The sequence below is a fragment of the Pelodiscus sinensis genome, chromosome 18, assembly GCF_052426305.1.
Source record: "Pelodiscus sinensis isolate ZL-2025 chromosome 18, ASM5242630v1, whole genome shotgun sequence".
Classification (NCBI taxonomy): Eukaryota; Metazoa; Chordata; order Testudines; family Trionychidae; genus Pelodiscus; species Pelodiscus sinensis.
The window spans coordinates 31,924,881-31,942,957 of NC_143069.1; the positions used below are offsets into that span (position 1 = coordinate 31,924,881).

At 62.0% G+C, this 18,077-nt stretch overlaps 1 protein-coding gene across 2 annotated transcripts; it reads right to left on the reverse strand.

Annotated features, from left to right (window-relative positions):
* Positions 1 to 377: 377 nt before the first annotated feature.
* On the reverse strand, positions 378 to 11,705 carry TNNT1 (troponin T1, slow skeletal type). Of its 2 annotated transcripts, XM_075917474.2 has the most exons (11): positions 10,780 to 11,705; positions 9,286 to 9,318; positions 5,956 to 5,977; positions 4,208 to 4,271; positions 3,869 to 3,985; positions 3,306 to 3,383; positions 3,109 to 3,219; positions 2,691 to 2,800; positions 1,104 to 1,194; positions 976 to 1,016; positions 378 to 498 (listed from the first exon to the last, which is right to left on the reverse strand). In XM_075917474.2, the coding sequence occupies exons 5-11, from the start codon at positions 3,965 to 3,967 to the stop codon at positions 453 to 455; spliced, it is 576 nt and encodes a 191-aa protein (XP_075773589.1). In that variant the 5' UTR covers positions 3,968 to 3,985; positions 4,208 to 4,271; positions 5,956 to 5,977; positions 9,286 to 9,318; positions 10,780 to 11,705; the 3' UTR covers positions 378 to 452. The 2 variants fall into 2 exon arrangements, with proteins under 2 accessions (XP_075773589.1, XP_075773588.1); XM_075917473.2 differs by lacking the exon at positions 9,286 to 9,318.
* Between the last annotated feature and the right edge of the window lie 6,372 nt (positions 11,706 to 18,077).

The following is an 18,077-nucleotide window of genomic DNA, read 5'->3' on the forward strand; positions in this document are numbered from 1 at the left end:
CGTACTTAGCCCCGCCCCCCGCCGGCTTCCGTAACTAGCCCCGCCCCCCGCCGGCTTCCGTAACTAGCCCCGCCCCCTTCCATATCTAGCCCCGCCCCCCGCTTCGCCGCCGGCTTCTGTAGCCGGCCCCGCCCTCTGAGCTCGGCCCCGCCCCCTACCGGCTGAGCTGCAGCACCGCCTCCCCCGCAAAGGCTCACGGGATGCCTGGCACTTCTTTGGCCCTGGCAGCACCGGCCCGCCCCCCCACCGCGTGCCGACCTCCTGGCTCCTCCCCTTGTGGGCGGGGCTCACACAGCCCCCGCCCCCTCAATGTTTCGGAGGCGGGGCTGTGTCCCGCTCCCCCCCCCCCCCGACACAAACCACGCGGAGGCTACGACTGCGGGGGGCGGGGCCGCTTTATTGGGGGGCGGGGTCCGCCCACGTGGGCGCGGGGGGGGGGGTCGGCTCCGGGCTCATTTCCAGCGTCCGCCCAGGCGGCCCTTGGGCGCCCCCTTCTTGCTGCGGGAGAAAAGGGGGGAGGGTGAGACACGAGCCAGCGCCCTTGGCCCCGCCCCCCGGGATCCCGGCCCCCCCCGGCCCTGCCCCCTGTGCCCCTCCCCCCCCGGATCCCGACCCCCCCCGGCTCTTCCCCCTGTGCCCCTCCCCCCCAGGATCCCGACCCCCCCGGCCCTGCCCCCTGTGCCCCTCCCCCCCCGGATCCCGACCCCCCCGGCCCTGCCCCCTGTGCCCCTCCCCCCCCGGATCCCGGCCCCCCCCGGCCCTTCCCCCTGTGCCCCTCCCCCCCCGGATCCCGACCCCCCCCGGCCCTTCCCCCTGTGCCCCGCCCCCCGGGGTCCCGCCCCCCCGTCCCTTCCCCCCCAGCCCTCTATGCCCCTCCCCCCCGGATCCCAGTGCCCCCGTCCCCCCTGGGGACCAGCGATGAGGGGGCTGGGGGTCAGTCTCTGGCCCAGACCCGAGGCAAGGGAGGCTACTCACAACTTCTGGGCATGGCTGATGCGGTTGTAAAGGACGTTGATCTGGGGGGGGAGGAAGCGGGTTATTACCCAGCTGCCCCAATTTCCCCCCCATCCCCAGCCCGGCAGGACCAGCCCCGCTTCCCTCACCTCGTATTTCTGGTACTTGAGTTTCTCCATGAGGTCAAACTTCTCTGACTCCAGCTGGTGGATCCACTCGTGCAGCTCCTTGGCCTTCTCCCTGCAGGGCCAGAGGGAGACACGTCGGGATCGGGGAGGGGAGCTGGTCAGAGCCCCTCGTGCCCAGAACGCAATGGGAAAGCAGCGCGCACAGCGCCAGGGTGTCCTGGACCAGCCGATACCAGGGCAGTGGGGGAAAGCGGCGCGTGGACGGCCAAGGGCGCGGTGCTGGCTGATACCAGGGCAGCGGGGGAAAGCGGCGTGTGGATGGCCAAGGGCGCGGTGCTGGCTGATACCAGGGCAGCGGGGGAAAGCGGCGCGTGGACGGCCAAGGGCGCGGTGCTGGCTGATACCAGGGCAGCGGGGGAAAGCGGCGCGTGGACGGCCAAGGGCGCGGTGCTGGCTGATACCAGGGCAGTGGGGGAAAGCGGCGTGTGGATGGCCAAGGGCGCGGTGCTGGCTGATACCAGGGCAGCGGGGGAAAGCGGCGTGTGGATGGCCAAGGGCGCGGTGCTGGCTGATACCAGGGCAGCGGGGGAAAGCGGCGCGTGGACGGCCAAGGGCGCGGTGCCGGCTGATACCAGGGCAGTGGGGGAAAGCGGCGCGTGGACGGCCAAGGGCGCGGTGCTGGCTGATATCAGGGCAGCGGGGGAAAGCGGCGTGTGGACGGCCAAGGGCGCGGTGCCGGCTGATACCAGGGCAGCGGGGGAAAGCGGCGCGTGGACGGCCAAGGGCGCGGTGCCGGCTGATACCAGGGCAGCGGGGGAAAGCGGCGTGTGGACGGCCAAGGGCGCGGTGCCGGCTGATACCAGGGCAGCGGGGGAAAGCGGCGTGTGGACGGCCAAGGGCGCGGTGCCGGCTGATACCAGGGCAGCGGGGGAAAGCGGCGTGTGGACGGCCAAGGGCGCGGTGCCGGCTGATACCAGGGCAGCGGGGGAAAGCGGCGCGTGGACGGCCAAGGGCGCGGTGCCGGCTGATACCAGGGCAGCGGGGGAAAGCGGCGTGTGGACGGCCAAGGGCGCGGTGCCGGCTGATACCAGGGCAGCGGGGGAAAGCGGCGTGTGGATGGCCAAGGGCGCGGTGCCGGCTGATACCAGGGCAGCGGGGGAAAGCGGCGTGTGGACGGCCAAGGGCGCGGTGCTGGCTGATACCAGGGCAGCGGGGGAAAGCGGCGCGTGGACGGCCAAGGGCGCGGTGCCGGCCAATCCCAGGGGATCATGGGAGGAAAGGGCAGAGCACCTTGGGAAATGGACACCAATGACCAACGTAGCAATCAGCTGGTGAACCCCAAAGGCTCATCATGGGAAACAGAAACATGCTGCAGAGCATCATGGGAAATAGGGGCATAGAGGGCCAAGGTAGCAATACTGGATAACCCCAGGGGATCATGGGAAATGGGGGGGGGGGGCTAAGTGCAGTGCATCATGGGAAAGGGTAGCCTAGATGCCCAAGGCAGCAACAGCGGCTAAGCCCAGGGGATGCTGGGAAATAGGAACCAAGCACAGAGCATCATGGGAAATGAAGTCCCCTGGTGCCCCCCCTCCCGCTCCCTGGTACCTCAGCTCATCCTCCCTCATGCTTTCGATGTTTAGGGGCCTCCGTCGCTCGGCCAAGATCCGGTTCTTCATCTCCCTCCCGGTCTGCCGCTTGCCCCGCTTCTGCTCGGCCTGGCGAACGGCACGGGGGGGGGGACACATGTCAACACAGGCTCCCTCTAGAGGCAGCCCTTCTGGGGTGGGGGCTGGGTGCAGGGGGGCCCTTGGCCCGGCACCGGGACGTGGCCTCTCTGGTGTGGGGCACAAGGGCTGGTTCTGCGGGGACTGCTCGCCTGGCGCTTCCATGCAGCTGCTTCTGGGGTGGGGCGGCTGGTGATTTCTAGACCATACCCCCCACTGCAGCCCTGGGGACAGCCTTGACTCCAGAGCCCCCCGCTCTCTGGGGCTGCAGCCCCCTGCAGTGTCCCCACCCCGCTCACCTTGACCAGATAGCCGCCGAAATGAGGCATGGTGGACAGAACCTTCTTCTTCTTGGCGTCGTCTTCGGCCCGTTTCTTGGCCTCCTCCTCCTCCTTCCGCAGCTTCTCTTCCTGCATGGGGGGGAGCTGTCAGCGATGGAGGGCACAGATGGGAGCGGATGCTCCCCCACCAGGCCAGGGCAGCTGGGAGGACTCACCGCTAGCTTGGCCTGGCGTTCTCGCTCCTTCTCCGTCCGGAACCGCACCTGCTCATTCCGTTCCGCTCGCCGGCGCTCCTGCCAGGGGCCCGGCCTGGGTCAGGGTGGTCGGCCACCCACAGTGCCCCCGACCTACCCTGCCTCTTCCCCACAATTGCCTGGCATGCCCCACGCATCTGCCATTCACCCCACATGCCCACCACCCGCCTGGCATGCCCCTCACACCTGACCCCGCCTGGCACACCCCTTGGACTTGACACCCGCCTGGCATGCTCTGCACACCCCAGCCACCCACCTGGCATGCCCCTCGTATCCACCACCCGCCTGGCACGCCCCTCACAGCTGACCCCGCCTGGCACACCCCTTGGACTTGACACCCGCCTGGCATGCCCTGCACACCCCAGCCACCCACCTGGCATGCCCCTCGTATCCACCACCCACCTGGCACGCCCCATGCTGCGCCCTACGCCCTCACGGTTCCCCTGCCTGCCCCTCGTATCCCCCGGGACACACAGTGGCCCCCCCATGTACCCACTGTGCTCCCCACTCTCCCTGGCACCCACAATCCTCTCCATCAGGCCGATGAGCTCCTCCTCCTCCTTCTTGCGCTGGTCAAAGTGCACGTCGATGAGTGTCTGCAGCTCCAACAGGTCCTTCTCCATGCGCTTGCGGTGAATATCCTGGGGGGAGGGACCGCATCAGCTGGGCTGGCCCGAGCGGGGAGAGCACCTCCTGCTGGCCCCCCATTCTCCCCAGGCCAGCACGCCCTGTTGAGCCCCCGCCCCCTGCAGCCCAGCGCCCCTGCATTATTTGGGCCAGCACTGACTGCCAGGGCAGGGCACCCCCAGTGACTCCCCATCCTGCCCCCTGCAGCCCAGTGGGGGCTCTCTTGCAGCACTCACATCAAAGTCCACTCTCTCTCCATCGGGGATCTTCGGGGGGGCCAGTTGGGGAACCACCGGCCTGCTGGGGGGGAAGGGGGAGGAATAGGAAACATGACAAGGAGGAAAGGGGTTCACGCTTGGAATATTACAACAGCTACAAGCTCAGATCCCCTCGCTGCTCCCTGAGGTGCAGCCCCTCTGGGTGCAGCATGGGGCCTCGGTACACAGGGCCCCCACACCCAATGCTGCAATGCAGCCCCTCTGGGGTGGAGCACAGGGGCTGGGTGCACAGGACTCCTACACCCGGTACTGCAATGCAGCCCCTCTGGGGTGGAGCACAGGGGCTGGGTACACAGGGCCCCCACACCCGGTACTGCAATGCGGCCCCTCTGGGGTGGAGCACAGGGGCTGGGTACACAGGACTCCTACACCCGGTACTGCAATGCGGCCCCTCTGGGGTGGAGCACAGGGGCTGGGTGCACAGGACTCCTACACCCGGTACTGCAATGCGGCCCCTCTGGGGTGGAGCACAGGGGCTGGGTGCACAGGGCCCCCACACCCGGTACTGCAATGCGGCCCCTCTGGGGTGGAGCACAGGGGCTGGGTACACAGGACTCCTACACCCGGTACTGCAATGCGGCCCCTCTGGGGTGGAGCACAGGGGCTGGGTGCACAGGACTCCTACACCCGGTACTGCAATGCGGCCCCTCTGGGGTGGAGCACAGGGGCTGGGTGCACAGGGCCCCCACACCCGGTACTGCAATGCGGCCCCTCTGGGGTGGAGCGCAGGGGCTGGGTACACAGGACTCCTACACCCGGTACTGCAATGCGGCCCCTCTGGGGTGGAGCACAGGGGCTGGGTACACAGGACCCCTACACCCGGTACTGCAATGTGGCCCCTCTGGGGCAGAGCACAGGGGCTGGGTACACAGGGCCCCCACACCCGGTACTGCAATGCGGCCCCTCTAGGGTGGAGCACAGGGGCTGGGTACACAGGGCCCCCACACCCGGTACTGCAATGCGGCCCCTCTAGGGTGGAGCACAGGGGCTGGGTACACAGGACCCCTACACCCGGTACTGCAATGTGGCCCCTCTGGGGCAGAGCACAGGGGCTGGGTGCACAGGGCCCCCACACCCGGTACTGCAATGCGGCCCCTCTGGGGTGGAGCACAGGGGCTGGGTACACAGGACTCCTACACCCGGTACTGCAATGCGGCCCCTCTGGGGTGGAGCACAGGGGCTGGGTACACAGGACTCCTACACCCGGTACTGCAATGCGGCCCCTCTGGGGCGGAGCACAGGGGCTGGGTACACAGGACTCCTACACCCGGTACTGCAATGCGGCCCCTCTGGGGCGGAGCACAGGGGCTGGGTACACAGGACTCCTACACCCGGTACTGCAATGCGGCCCCTCTGGGGTGGAGCACAGGGGCTGGGTACACAGGACTCCTACACCCGGTACTGCAATGCGGCCCCTCTGGGGTGGAGCGCAGGGGCTGGGTACACAGGACTCCTACACCCGGTACTGCAATGCGGCCCCTCTGGGGTGGAGTGCAGGGGCTGGGTACACAGGGCCCCCACACCCGGTACTGCAATGCGGCCCCTCTGGGGTGGAGCACAGGGGCTGGGTACACAGTCACTTGGGGGACAGCACTTCTGTCCAGACTGTGGCATATTCTGCTCTGATTTCTTGGGTGCTAGCTGCACCCCAGGGATAAAAGGAAGCAGGGATCCCCTATCTGACCCCCCATGGGTACCCCAGTTACCTGGGTTTGGGACGCTCCTCTTCTGTCAAGAGAACAAGAAAAACACTATTAGAGGGAGGGAAACAGCTTGCAGGGGGCTGGGGGGGGACACCCCAAAACCCTTGTAGCAAGAAAGGCCCCGATACTCTGCCTGTCTGCAGCTGAGCGCCTTCACGAGGGCGGGATGAGAATTGGGGGGGGGGGGGGCGGGGACACGGCGCGGGGAGCAAACCGGGCTGTTAAATAAAACCAGAGAGGGGGGGAACAGAGGAAGAAAAATGCATCCCTGAGGAGAAGGAGAAAATCCATCAGGTCTGGGGAGCTGCAAGGGCAGGAGCAGGGAGCAGCACCGGAAATAGCCACAAAGGATTTGGAGGAGGGCAAAGATGGAGGAGGCTGTAGGGGGGCAAAAAAGTCCTTCCAATGGAAGGTATTTTGGGGGGGGGCTGAACATTCCCCCCCCCCCAGGGGACCCAGACCTTGTATCTCGTGAGTAGTTTTAGAAGCGAGCAAACTGCAGCTGTTGGTCTCTGTATGGACAGAGGCTCATATACATTCAGCACCCCACCCGCCCCGCCCTCCCCTGCAGCCCTCTCTCCAGTGACTCCAGATTTGGGAGACGTGACCCATCCCCACTGCAAACGGGAGTGATTCCAGATTGTCCTGGAGAAGCTGAGATTAGAACCCAGGTCCGCTGCAAACAGGAGAGACTCCAGATTGACCTGGGGAGTAAGACCAGAACCCTTCCCTGTCCCCACTGCAAACAGGAGTGACTCCAGATTGACCTGGGGAGTAAGACCAGAACCCTTCCCTGTCCCCACTGCAAACAGGAGTGACTCCAGATTGACCTGGGGAGTAAGACCAGAACCCTTCCCTGTCCCCACTGCAAACAGGAGTGACTCCGGATTGACCTGGGGAGTAAGACCAGAACCCTTCCCTGTCCCCACTGCAAACAGGAGTGACTCCGGATTGACCTGGGGGGTAAGACCAGAACCCTTCCCTGTCCCCACTGCAAACAGGAGTGACTCCCGATTGTCCTGGGGGATGATACGAGTACCCTGTTCCATGCCCATTTCAAACAGGGTGACTCCAGATTGGTCCCAGGGGAAGCTGAGCACAGACCTTCCCTTGCAACAACAGAGCCCCGTGAATGTATATTTGGGTCCTGGCCATGCACCGGGGAACCGAACTGTACCCCATACGGCCGCTGGGCGTACAGGTACGTTCTTCAGTCCCGCCCGGGCTGCGCACCCGACTCGGCACGGATACATGGGAGCACACTCGCCACCCATGCACGGGGACGCATGCAGCGCCGGCCACGCACGCGGGGTTCACGGGAGCCCATGTATATATCGCAGCCCAGCACGGGAAGCGCCCCGCCCCCGCGGGCTGAGATATATAGAGAAACGTACGGCGGGGCCGCCCTGGGCTGGGCAGAGCGAGGGCGGGTCGGGCCGGGCCGGGCACAGTCATTGGTGCAGCGACCTCGGCCGCTAGGTGGCGCCATCGCTCCATGCCAGTGTAACTGTGTCTCCAGCCACCCGGTCCATCCGCTCCTGTATCCGTCCATCCCTCCATCCATCCATCCACCTGTCTGTCCATCCATCCTGTATCCATCCATCCATCCATCCATCCACCTGTCTGTCCATCCATCCTGTATCCATCCCTCCATCCATCCATCCATCCATCCATCCACCTGTCTGTCCATCCATCCATCCATCCATCCATCCATCCACCTGTCTGTCCATCCATCCTGTATCCATCCATCCATCCATCCATCCACCTGTCTGTCCATCCATCCTGTATCCATCCCTCCATCCATCCATCCATCCATCCATCCACCTGTCTGTCCATCCATCCATCCATCCATCCATCCATCCATCCATCCACCTGTCTGTCCATCCATCCTGTATCCATCCATCCATCCATCCATCCATCCATCCACCTGTCTGTCCATCCATCCTGTATCCATCCATCCATCCATCCATCCATCCATCCACCTGTCTGTCCACCTGTCTGTCCATCCATCCTGTATCCATCCCTCCATCCATCCATCCATCCATCCACCTGTCTGTCCATCCATCCTGTATCCATCCTGTATCCATCCATCCATCCATCCATCCATCCATCCATCCATCCACCTGTCTGTCCATCCATCCTGTATCCATCCATCCATCCATCCATCCATCCACCTGTCTGTCCATCCATCCTGTATCCATCCCTCCATCCATCCATCCATCCATCCATCCATCCACCTGTCTGTCCATCCATCCTGTATCCATCCATCCATCCATCCATCCACCTGTCTGTCCATCCATCCTGTATCCATCCCTCCATCCATCCATCCATCCATCCACCTGTCTGTCCATCCATCCTGTATCCATCCATCCATCCATCCATCCATCCATCCACCTGTCTGTCCATCCATCCTGTATCCATCCATCCATCCATCCACCCACCTGTCTGTCCATCCATCCTGTATCCATCCATCCATCCATCCATCCACCCACCTGTCTGTCCATCCATCCTGTATCCATCCATCCATCCATCCATCCATCCATCCATCCACCTGTCTGTCCATCCATCCTGTATCCATCCATCCATCCATCCATCCATCCATCCATCCATCCACCTGTCTGTCCATCCATCCTGTATCCATCCATCCATCCATCCACCTGTCTGTCCATCCATCCTGTATCCATCCATCCACCTGTCTGTCCATCCATCCACCTGTCTGTCCACCCATCCTGTATCCATCCATCCATCCATCCATCCATCCACCTGTCTGTCCATCCATCCTGTATCCATCCATCCATCCTGTATCCATCCATCCATCCATCCACCTGTCTGTCCATCCATCCTGTATCCATCCATCCACCTGTCTGTCCATCCATCCACCTGTCTGTCCACCCATCCTGTATCCATCCATCCATCCATCCATCCACCTGTCTGTCCATCCATCCTGTATCCATCCATCCATCCATCCATCCACCTGTCTGTCCATCCATCCTGTATCCATCCATCCACCTGTCTGTCCATCCATCCACCTGTCTGTCCATCCATCCTGTATCCATCCATCCATCCATCCATCCATCCATCCACTCTTGTATCCATTCGTCCATCCAGCCATCCACCTCCGTATCCACCCATCCACTCACCCTCCCCCGTATGCATCCATCTACCCTCACTCTCCGTATCCAGCCAGCCAGCCATCCCCGGGTGTGGGGCATGGGGTGTGGGGCCCCGCCCTGCTCTGCCCATCCCCAGCAGTGGCCAGGCTGGCAGGGGGTGCCCCCCGCGACCCCCATCTCTGGGGTATTTCTCCAAGAAGGAAGCGAAGCAGGAAAATACCTGGCTCTGCAGCTGGCTGGGGCTCCTCAGACACTGCACACAGCCATGGGGGGAGGAGTGGGGGAGGGAGGGAAGAGTGGGGGAGAGGAGAGGGGGTGGGGGAGCGAGCGCGGGAGAGAAACGGAGAGCCGGTTAAACCAAGACAGCCTGGGTGGGAGCCAGTTAAATCCTGTTACTTGTTAGTGGGGGGAGCCTGCCCCCTCCGGCCCCCTCCAGTGTTCCTGCCCATTCCCTTCTCAGGGTGAGATCACAGTGTGCCCCCAACACATTCACAATGGGAGGGGAGGGGAAGTAAAGCAGGGGCAAAGGGCCCTGCAGTGATGCGGTGGGGGGAGGGAGAAGGGCCCTGCAGTGATGGGTTGGGGGGAGCGGAGAGGGGCCCTGCAGTGATGGGTTGGGGGGAGCGGAGAGGGGCCCTGAATGATGCAGTGGGGGGAGGGGAGAGGGGCCCTGCAGTGATGCGGTGGGGGGAGGGAAGAGGGGCCCTGCAGTGATGCGGTGGGGGGAGGGGAGAGGGGCCCTGCAGTGATGCGGTGGGGGGAGGGAAGAGGGGCCCTGCAGTGATGCGGTGGGGGGAGGGGAGAGGGGCCCTGCAGTGATGCGGTGGGGGGAGGGAAGAGGGGCCCTGCAGTGATGCAGTGGGGGGAGGAGAGAGGGGCCCTGCAGTGATGCGGTGGGGGGAGGGAAGAGGGGCCCTGCAGTGATGCGGTGGGGGGAGGGGAGAGGGGCCCTGCAGTGATGCGGTGGGGGGAGGGGAGAGGGGCCCTGCAGTGATGCGGTGGGGGGAGGGGAGAGGGGCCCTGCAGTGATGGGTTGGGGGGAGGGAGAGGGGCCCTGCAGTGATGGGTTGGGGGGAGGGAGAGGGGCCCTGCAGTGATGCAGTGGGGGGAGGGGAGAGGGGCCCTGCAGTGATGGGTTGGGGGGAGGGAGAGGGACCCTGCAGTGATGCGGTGGGGGGAGAGGAGAGGGGCCCTGCAGTGATGCAGTGGGGGGAGGGGAGAGGGCCCTGAATGATGCAGTGGGGAGAGGGAGAAGGGCCCTGCAGTGACCCAGTGCCGGGGTGGGGGAGGCCAGGTCAGGAACATGCCTGGCTCTACCACAGGCATCCTCCACACTGCCCCCACCCTGGCTGAACTGCCCACGGCTGCTCCCCTCCCGCCCCCCTCCAGCCACGCGGGGAAGAGAAAACCCTTCAGCCGACAAACCAGAGGGGAAGGCGCCTGTGAAGAGAAAAATTAACATGGACAAGAGAGCTAACGTGATGGGAACAGAACCCAGGAGTCCTGGCTCCACCCACTCCCAGTTCCACTCCCAGAGGCTGGGCAAGAACCCAGGAGTCCTGGCTCCCAGCCCCCCATTCTACCCTTAGCCGCTGCTCCCATCAAGTTGCTTGTTCCAGACAACAGCTGGGGCTGGGAGGTCTCTGCTTCTGATGACCTAGAAGGAAGAAGGGGGGGTCTCTGTGACACAGGGTGCATGCTGCATCCGTCTCACCTTCCTCCTCCTCGGCCTGCTCCTCTTCTTCAAGGAAAGAAAGAAAAAAAGAGAGAAAGAAAGAAAAAAGAAAGCAGCATTAGTGCTGGGCTCTGTGGGGGCAGATCTCGGGGCAGATCTCAGGGGGGAATAAGTTGTCTGGGGGGGAAGATTTGGGGGGCAGACAATTGTGGGGATGCTGTGCTGGACCAGCGAAGGTTGAACAGTCAGCAGTGATATGGCTGATGCGGAAGACGACGTTAAGGACGTTTCGAAAGGGCACAGTCATGGTGAACAGGGCCGTTTCTGGTAGACGGGTATTGGAGTCATGTTGCATAGCCTCAAATCTTTCGCCCATTTGCCTGCATTGATGGAGACTCAAAGGGCCATTGCTAAATGTGTCTCTGTCTCCTGACAACAACCGGCAGGCTCGAGTTAGCATGTATATGCTGCCTCCCATACCTGTCCCCTAATGTTCCCTCGCTGTTTGCTAGCAATTCAGAGAGAAAATCTGATCCGCGGTGGAATAATGGAACCGTCCTCATCTCTCGAAACCTGCCGTTCCACCTGGCTTCAGCTGCAAAGGAACCTTCGGGCCTGACCCTGTTGTCTCAGAGCCACTTACATTTTAACCGGGCTGTAGGACCAAGGTCTCCAGGCAGACGCCTGGATTACCAGGGAAGTCGCTCTGCCCCGGAGCTGTCTCTAGGGCTATAGTCCATCGGCTCGATCCCAGAGAGACATTTATAAACTCGCAGCCCTCGGCACTAGGAGCTGGAGCTGTGACCAGGGAAAGCCATTGGCGCTTTCTTGTTCCTTTGCTTCCTCGTGCTCAGAGTTACCAATGAAGGTCTAGCCAGGAGCCTGCGTTTGGCGCCAGATGTGAAACATGCTCGGAGGAGGGATGGAGTCCGATCCTTTGGGATTAGCAAGAACAGGGACGGGCAATAATTGCTAATGGGCAGCCCCATTCCAAGGCTTCGGTCAGTGGGCGAAGGCCGCACTTTTCTATGGAGGGGTGTGGGGTCTGGGAGGGAGGGCGGGTACAGAAGGGAGCTCGGGGTATGGGACTGGGGTGCAGGAGGTGGGGGGTCGGAGCGGGAGTGAAGGGGGGTGACCTGGGGCAGGGGATCGGGGTGCAGGCCTGGGAGGAGGGGAGGTGCAGGGTCTAGGAGGGAGTTGTGAGCTGGGGCCGGGGAGGGTGCAGCGGGTTGGGGCAGGAGCTAGGGGGCAGGAGGGTTATGGGGCGGGGGAACTAGGCCTCGCAGGATCTCCCCGAAGCTGCGATAGCCCCTCCAGGAAGCCGGTGGCTCTGTCCCCTCCCCTGTGGCTGCCTGCTCTGTGCAGGGTGGAAAACAGAGACAGACGGGGAGAGGGGGGAGCAGGGATCCTCCATCCCTCCCCCTGCTCCATTCCCCCCCCCCATCCACCCATCCCCAGATACCCGCTCTCCACCCCCACACCCTGCTCTGCCTCCAGCCCCCCACCCCCACACCCTTCCCGCTCCCCACTGTGCTGGGGCCAGACCGATAGAATATTTGTCTTCAGACACAAATGGGATTATTTAAAGTGGACCCGGGGATTAAGCCCCTCCCTCCCCAATCTGATTTCATTCAAAAAAGCAGCTAAAATCTATGAAAGGACAGCCACACGGACTTGCCCTTTAAGAAGGCTTGTCTGCGGACAGAAATTGACAAAATTAAAGGGGATCTAAGGAAGCCACTTTGCCTTGCTGTTTGGGGAGGGGAGGGCTGATAATGGGTAGAGCCCCCAAAAGAATACATGGGGTGGTGACTTTCCCTTTCAGAAGGAAGGCCCTACCAATACTTATCTTAAGACAAAAATTTACAAATTAAAGGGGAGTTGGAGGAGTCTAAGAAAGATTCACCCAAAACCCAACCCCTGCCAAGGTGCCAAAAGTCCATATGGGGCAGCCATAAGTTGTGAGTCACACGAATAGCCATAAAACTCAAGGAACAATTAATAACACCCATAATGAAGATCCTTTAAGGGAAAGTAGCAAGTGTGGCTACTTACTACTAAATAATTTCTGATTGATGGTAATGATTAAATTCCAGTCCTTAACCATTCAAATCTGCATTTAATATATTAGTAATAATGTATAATTGATTATTGAGACCGATCAGTGAACATCTGAATATCAAATCTGTATGTAAATGAATCACTTTTATTGATTAGCCATCTGTTATTGAACACAAAGCATGCAACTAAATGATTAACCATTATGATTTATAGTTGATATTGATATTTAAAATATTTAAAATGTATATAATACATTCTTAACCATTTGTTATTGATAACTGTCAGCCATTGGCCATTAAATAATTAGCTGTTAAAATCTGTGGAGAATAATTAAATTATTGTACATTTATCCTGGGCAGTAATTACCTCACTATCATTAAATATTTAAATAGTAAATCTTTAAATAATCGTTTTATTAACGATTTACTATAGATCGTATTCAGTAACCACTTCTCGTGGACTATGTACATATTTCAATTGGGTATAATAATTAAGTTACCTGCTTTATTGATTGTAATTATTAGCTATTGGAATTCTAAACTATTTATGTAATATTTAAACTATTTGTTATTGTTCATACGTATCCCCACCAATGAATATTTCAATATTAACATCTAAAAAGAAGTAAATGTTTCACCATTTGGTACTGGAAATAATTAGTGGCCAATCAATGATTAAATTCCTGTGATACTTCCCTGTCATTGACCCTTAGTCTATAACACACCTCCCAATGAGGCAAGTAACACAGGAATTCAACCATAGATTGGCTACGTTTGGATGATTAACAAGACTAGATTGGACTTTTGCCCTAATAGGAAGCAAGAGGTCGGGGGATCGTGGGAGGAGTGCCTGGTGCCCAGTGTGACGTGTGTGTGTGTGTGTGTGCGCGCGTGTGTGTGCGCCACCTACCTTCTTGCTGCTCCCTGGGGAGAAAAGGAGAGGGGGGGGGGAGAGAGAGAAAGAAAAGCTTGTTGCTCATTAGTGTACCCAGCACCTGGCTTGGGTCCCGACCCATCCAGGGCTGCTGCAGGCCAGGAACCTGCCCCCTTTTCCTCTTCCCCCCCCCACTGACCCACAGGGCAGCCTGAACTAATTCGGCCCCAGGACAGGGCCTGGTTGGCTCAGGGGGGTGGGGAATGGCACATGGTGCATGGTGCTGTTCCCCTCCAGGGGGCGCTGGCTCCCACCCGGCCCTAGACCACAGACCTTTCTCCTCTAGGGGGCGCCAGCCCCACCCGGTTCCAGGGCAGGGACTGGCTGGCTCAGGGGGGCAAGCAATGGGGCGCGGGGTCTGTCTCCTCTAGGGGGCGTCATCTCCTGCCCGGCCCCAGGGGTGGCTGGCTCAGGGGTGGGGGTGGGGGGCCGTTCTCTTACTCCTCATACTCCACTTCTTCAGCGTCAGACATGGCGGGGGCTGGTGGAGTTCACCTGGGGGGAGAGAAATAGACAAATTCGCACTTTGGGGGGGGGCGGCGTTTAGGAGCAGAAGATTCAGGAGCAAAGCATGCTGGGAAGTGGGTTGGCGATTGGGGGGAGGGCTGGAACCTGCATGAGCGCTGTAATGTATCCACCGCCCCCCGAGTCCTGCCCGTGCCCCTCACGCCCGACTCCCAGCCCCTGCCTGCCCTGCCCTGCCCCAGCCCTGCCGGTGCCCGCACTCATGACCCACAGCCCCTGCTGGCCCAGCCCTGCCCCCCCAACTTCAGACACCTCCCCCCCCCCCAGAGAAGGGTTGCTGCTACCTGCACTGCTGCCTCTGTATCAGAGGCAGCAGCACCGGGTGACTGGCAGCTGGCCCGCAAGGGGAATTGATTAGTCAATGAACCGATATTTAACGTCCCTGCCCCTGCCCCGCAGCCCCATGCCAGCCCCAGCCCTGAGGGGCAGCGGCCGAGGCCTGATCTTGGGGGTGGGGGGGTCTGGGCTGTCCTTGGGGTGCCCTTAGGGCTAGGGGTGCGCGGGGGGAGGGGCAGCAGCTGCTGAAAGGTCATGGCTATTTTGGGGTCTGGCAGCTATTGTCTCCTCCGGCATTTGTGTCTCTGTGTCTGCAGATAACAATGTGGGCGGGGGGCCAAGCTGCCGGCGTCTGCCCCTCTGCCAGCCCCCCCCCCCCGCCCCGCCCCCCAGCAGCTGTCACTCCTGTGCTGAGCGTCCCGGCCTCAGCTGACTCTGCAGGGCCTCAGTGGTGGGAAGAAGCAGTCGCTCGGCTCCCTGGGCCTGTGGGGCGGCTGCCCTCCGTGTGCCCACCCCAGCGCTCCCCGCAGCCCCCCCTTAGTCGCCCTGCATCCCCAAGCCAGCCACCCTGCTCCCCCGGCCCACAGCCCCCCGCTCCAGCCACCTCTGCCCCCCTGCTCCTCCCACCCAGGCCCCCTGCGCCCTACCGCAGCCAACCCTGCACCCCTACCTCCCTCCATGCCGCTCCCCACGCTCCAGCTATCTCCTGCCTCAGCCATCCCTCATGACCCCGGCCTGGTGGGTGTGGGGGTGAGTTTGGGGGCAGGTTTGGAAGGTTGGGAGGAGTTTAGGGCAAGTTTGGGGGATGTGGCAATTTGGAGGCAGGTTTGGGGAGTTTGTGGGCAGGTTTGGGGGGATGGGGGAGTTTGAGGGGCTGGTTTGGGGGGATGGGGGAGTTTGGGGGAAGATTGGGAGGATGGGGAAGTTTGAGGGGCTGGTTTGGGGGGATGGGGGAGTTTGGGGGCAGGTTTGGGGTGATGGGGGAGTTTGGGGGAAGATTGGGAGGATGGGGGAAGTTTGAGGGGCTGGTTTGGGGGAATGGGGGAGTTTGAGGGGAAGATTGGGAGGATGGGGGAGCTTGGGGGGATGGGGAGTTTGGGGGAAGATTGGGAGGATGGGGGAAGTTTGAGGGGCTGGTTTGGGGGGCTGGGGAAATTTGGGGGAAGATTGGGAGGATGGGGGAAGTTTGAGGGGCTGGTTTGGGGGGATGGGGGAAGTTTGAGGGGCTGGTTTGGGGGGATGGGGGAGTTTGGGGACAGGTTTGGGGAGTTTGAGGGCCGGTTGTGGGGAGCATTCAGGGGAAGGATTGGGAGTCAGGGTGATGGGGTGCAGGGGTCTATGGCAGTTCTGTCTCTGACCATAGGTCCCCCAAGATGCCCCCAATGGGGGATCCCCAGTGCCCCCACCCTGCAGGCCCCCCCTCCCCGCCCTGGTACCTCGGGATGGGCAGTCGGTTCAGGGCTCCGCACAGTCACTGTCTGCACTGGGGGGGGATTTATTAGGGGGAACTGGACACTGGGCCCCCAGCTCCCTCCCACATGATTGGTCAGAAGGGGTGTGACACACTGGTGATGTCATCAGAAAATTCCCGGGGGAGGGGGGGAATCCTATTAATAGAAATAGGGGGACATGACCAAACAGATTTTGGGGGCAGGGGTGCTGCGAGCTTCCCCACAACAGTACCCCCAGTGAGGGGACCCCGGTGCTGTGAGCTGGGGAACCCAGTGCTGCGAGCTTCCCTGCAGCAGTGCCCGCAACAAGGAGGCCAGGAGGTGGGGGTGGGGGAAAGAATAGACACCTCGAAGTCCATTGTTCCAGGGATGCCGGGGCTGAAATGTCAGGGTAACCCGAGCCGCTGCAGCTGTCAGAGGGGAGACAAACATAGCCGGGGGGGGGGGGGAGCCCAGGGCAGGGGGGCAGGGGCTGTGGGGTGGGAGAGAGGGGCACCAGGCAGAGCTCGGGGCGGGGGCGGGGCTGGGCTGACAAGTGGGGTAATTCAGACTCCATGTTTCGCATTCCCAAGCACAGCCAAGAGGCCGGGGGCGGGGGGGGGGGAGGCAGGACTCCTGGGTTCTCTCCCCAGATGCCTGATCTACCCCCCCCCCCCGCTGTCCCTGTGCACCTGTCAGTGAGCTTTGTTCTAAACTGGGGCGGGTGAGCTCATGGGGGGGTACAGCTGAGGGAGGAGGGAGTGCGGGGGGGGGAGGGGAGATCTGTCCATCCCACAGTCCAGGAACGGCCCTGGAGTGGAAGAGCGTGGGGGATACACCCGGCTCCGCCTGGCTCCCGTCAGCGTTCGCTCGGGAGAGTCTCGTACTGCCCAGCTGGCGGGCAGAGCGCTCGCGGTTCTCCGGGCACTGCCCACCCGCGCCTGCCTCGGCGCACGGCACACAATTTATTCCGCACGCGGACGGACGCCATTGGAGGGAACCTGGCTCCCTGCTCTGCTGGTGGCATTGAACCTGGGTGGGTGGAGGGCCCCACGCCCGCCTTTCACACCCCCGCCCCTTTCACACCCCCGCCCACCTTTCATGCCCCACACCCGCCTTTCGCGCCCCATTGCCGCCATACACAGCTGGGGCAGGAGCAGGGGGCGGGCACATTAGAAGCTGGCGCTGGCTGGGTGTCCTGGGCCGCTCCGATGTGAATGGGCTGGAGGAGGCGGAAGCCAGGCCAAGCAAGGGAGCGGCCTGGGGGGGGCGGGGACTATGCTGCCTGCCCAGCCCTGGCTCTGCCCTGCTGTGGAGCCTGTACCGGCTTTTGAGTGGTAGAGGCCTTAAGCCAGTGGGCCCCAAACTTTTCATGCCACCTCCTTTACCCCGGCTGTGCCCCCCGGGAGCTGGGTCCGGCCGAGGCTGGAGCTTCAGGTGGGCCAGGGTCAGGGCCTGAGACTAAGGTGAGGGGCAGGGCTGGGGCTGAAGTGGAGGGTGGAGCTAAGGCTGGGGGCGGGGCTAAGGTGAGGGGCAGGGCTGGGGCTGAAGTGGAGGGTGGAGCTAAGGCTGGGGGGGGGCTGAAAGTGGGGCAGGGTCCAGGAGCTGGGTGAAGGTCCAGGCCCAAGGCTGGGGGCAGGCCTGGGGGCAGGGCTAGGGCCAGGAGCTCCATCTAGGATAGGGCCCAAGGTTGGAGGTGGGGCTATGAAGAGGGCTGGGGGCGGGGCTGAGAGCAGCTGGGACAGAGCGGGGCTGCGTGTTGCTCCCTCTGGGGCCAGCCCGAGTCTCCCCCACCCCTGCAACCTTCCTTCATGCCCTGCCCCCCCATTTGAGGACTTACGCTGCTCGAGGCAGCCGAGTCCCTGCACGTACCTCGGAAACACAACCGGCTTCTGAGCCGCGCTGGGCGGCCGCTTCTTCAGCCCAGGAGAGCCGGGCCCAGAGGGGGGTAACAGCCCCCCCCAGCAGAGCAGCACAGAGGCTGAACCAGCTCAGATCAGGGAGGGCTCAGCTACAAGGCTGATGACAGCCCCCCGGAACCCAGCCCCCCAAAGGGGACCGAACCCCCTAATCAGTCCGTCCCCCTCAGAGAAACTTTTGCCCAGAGGAAGC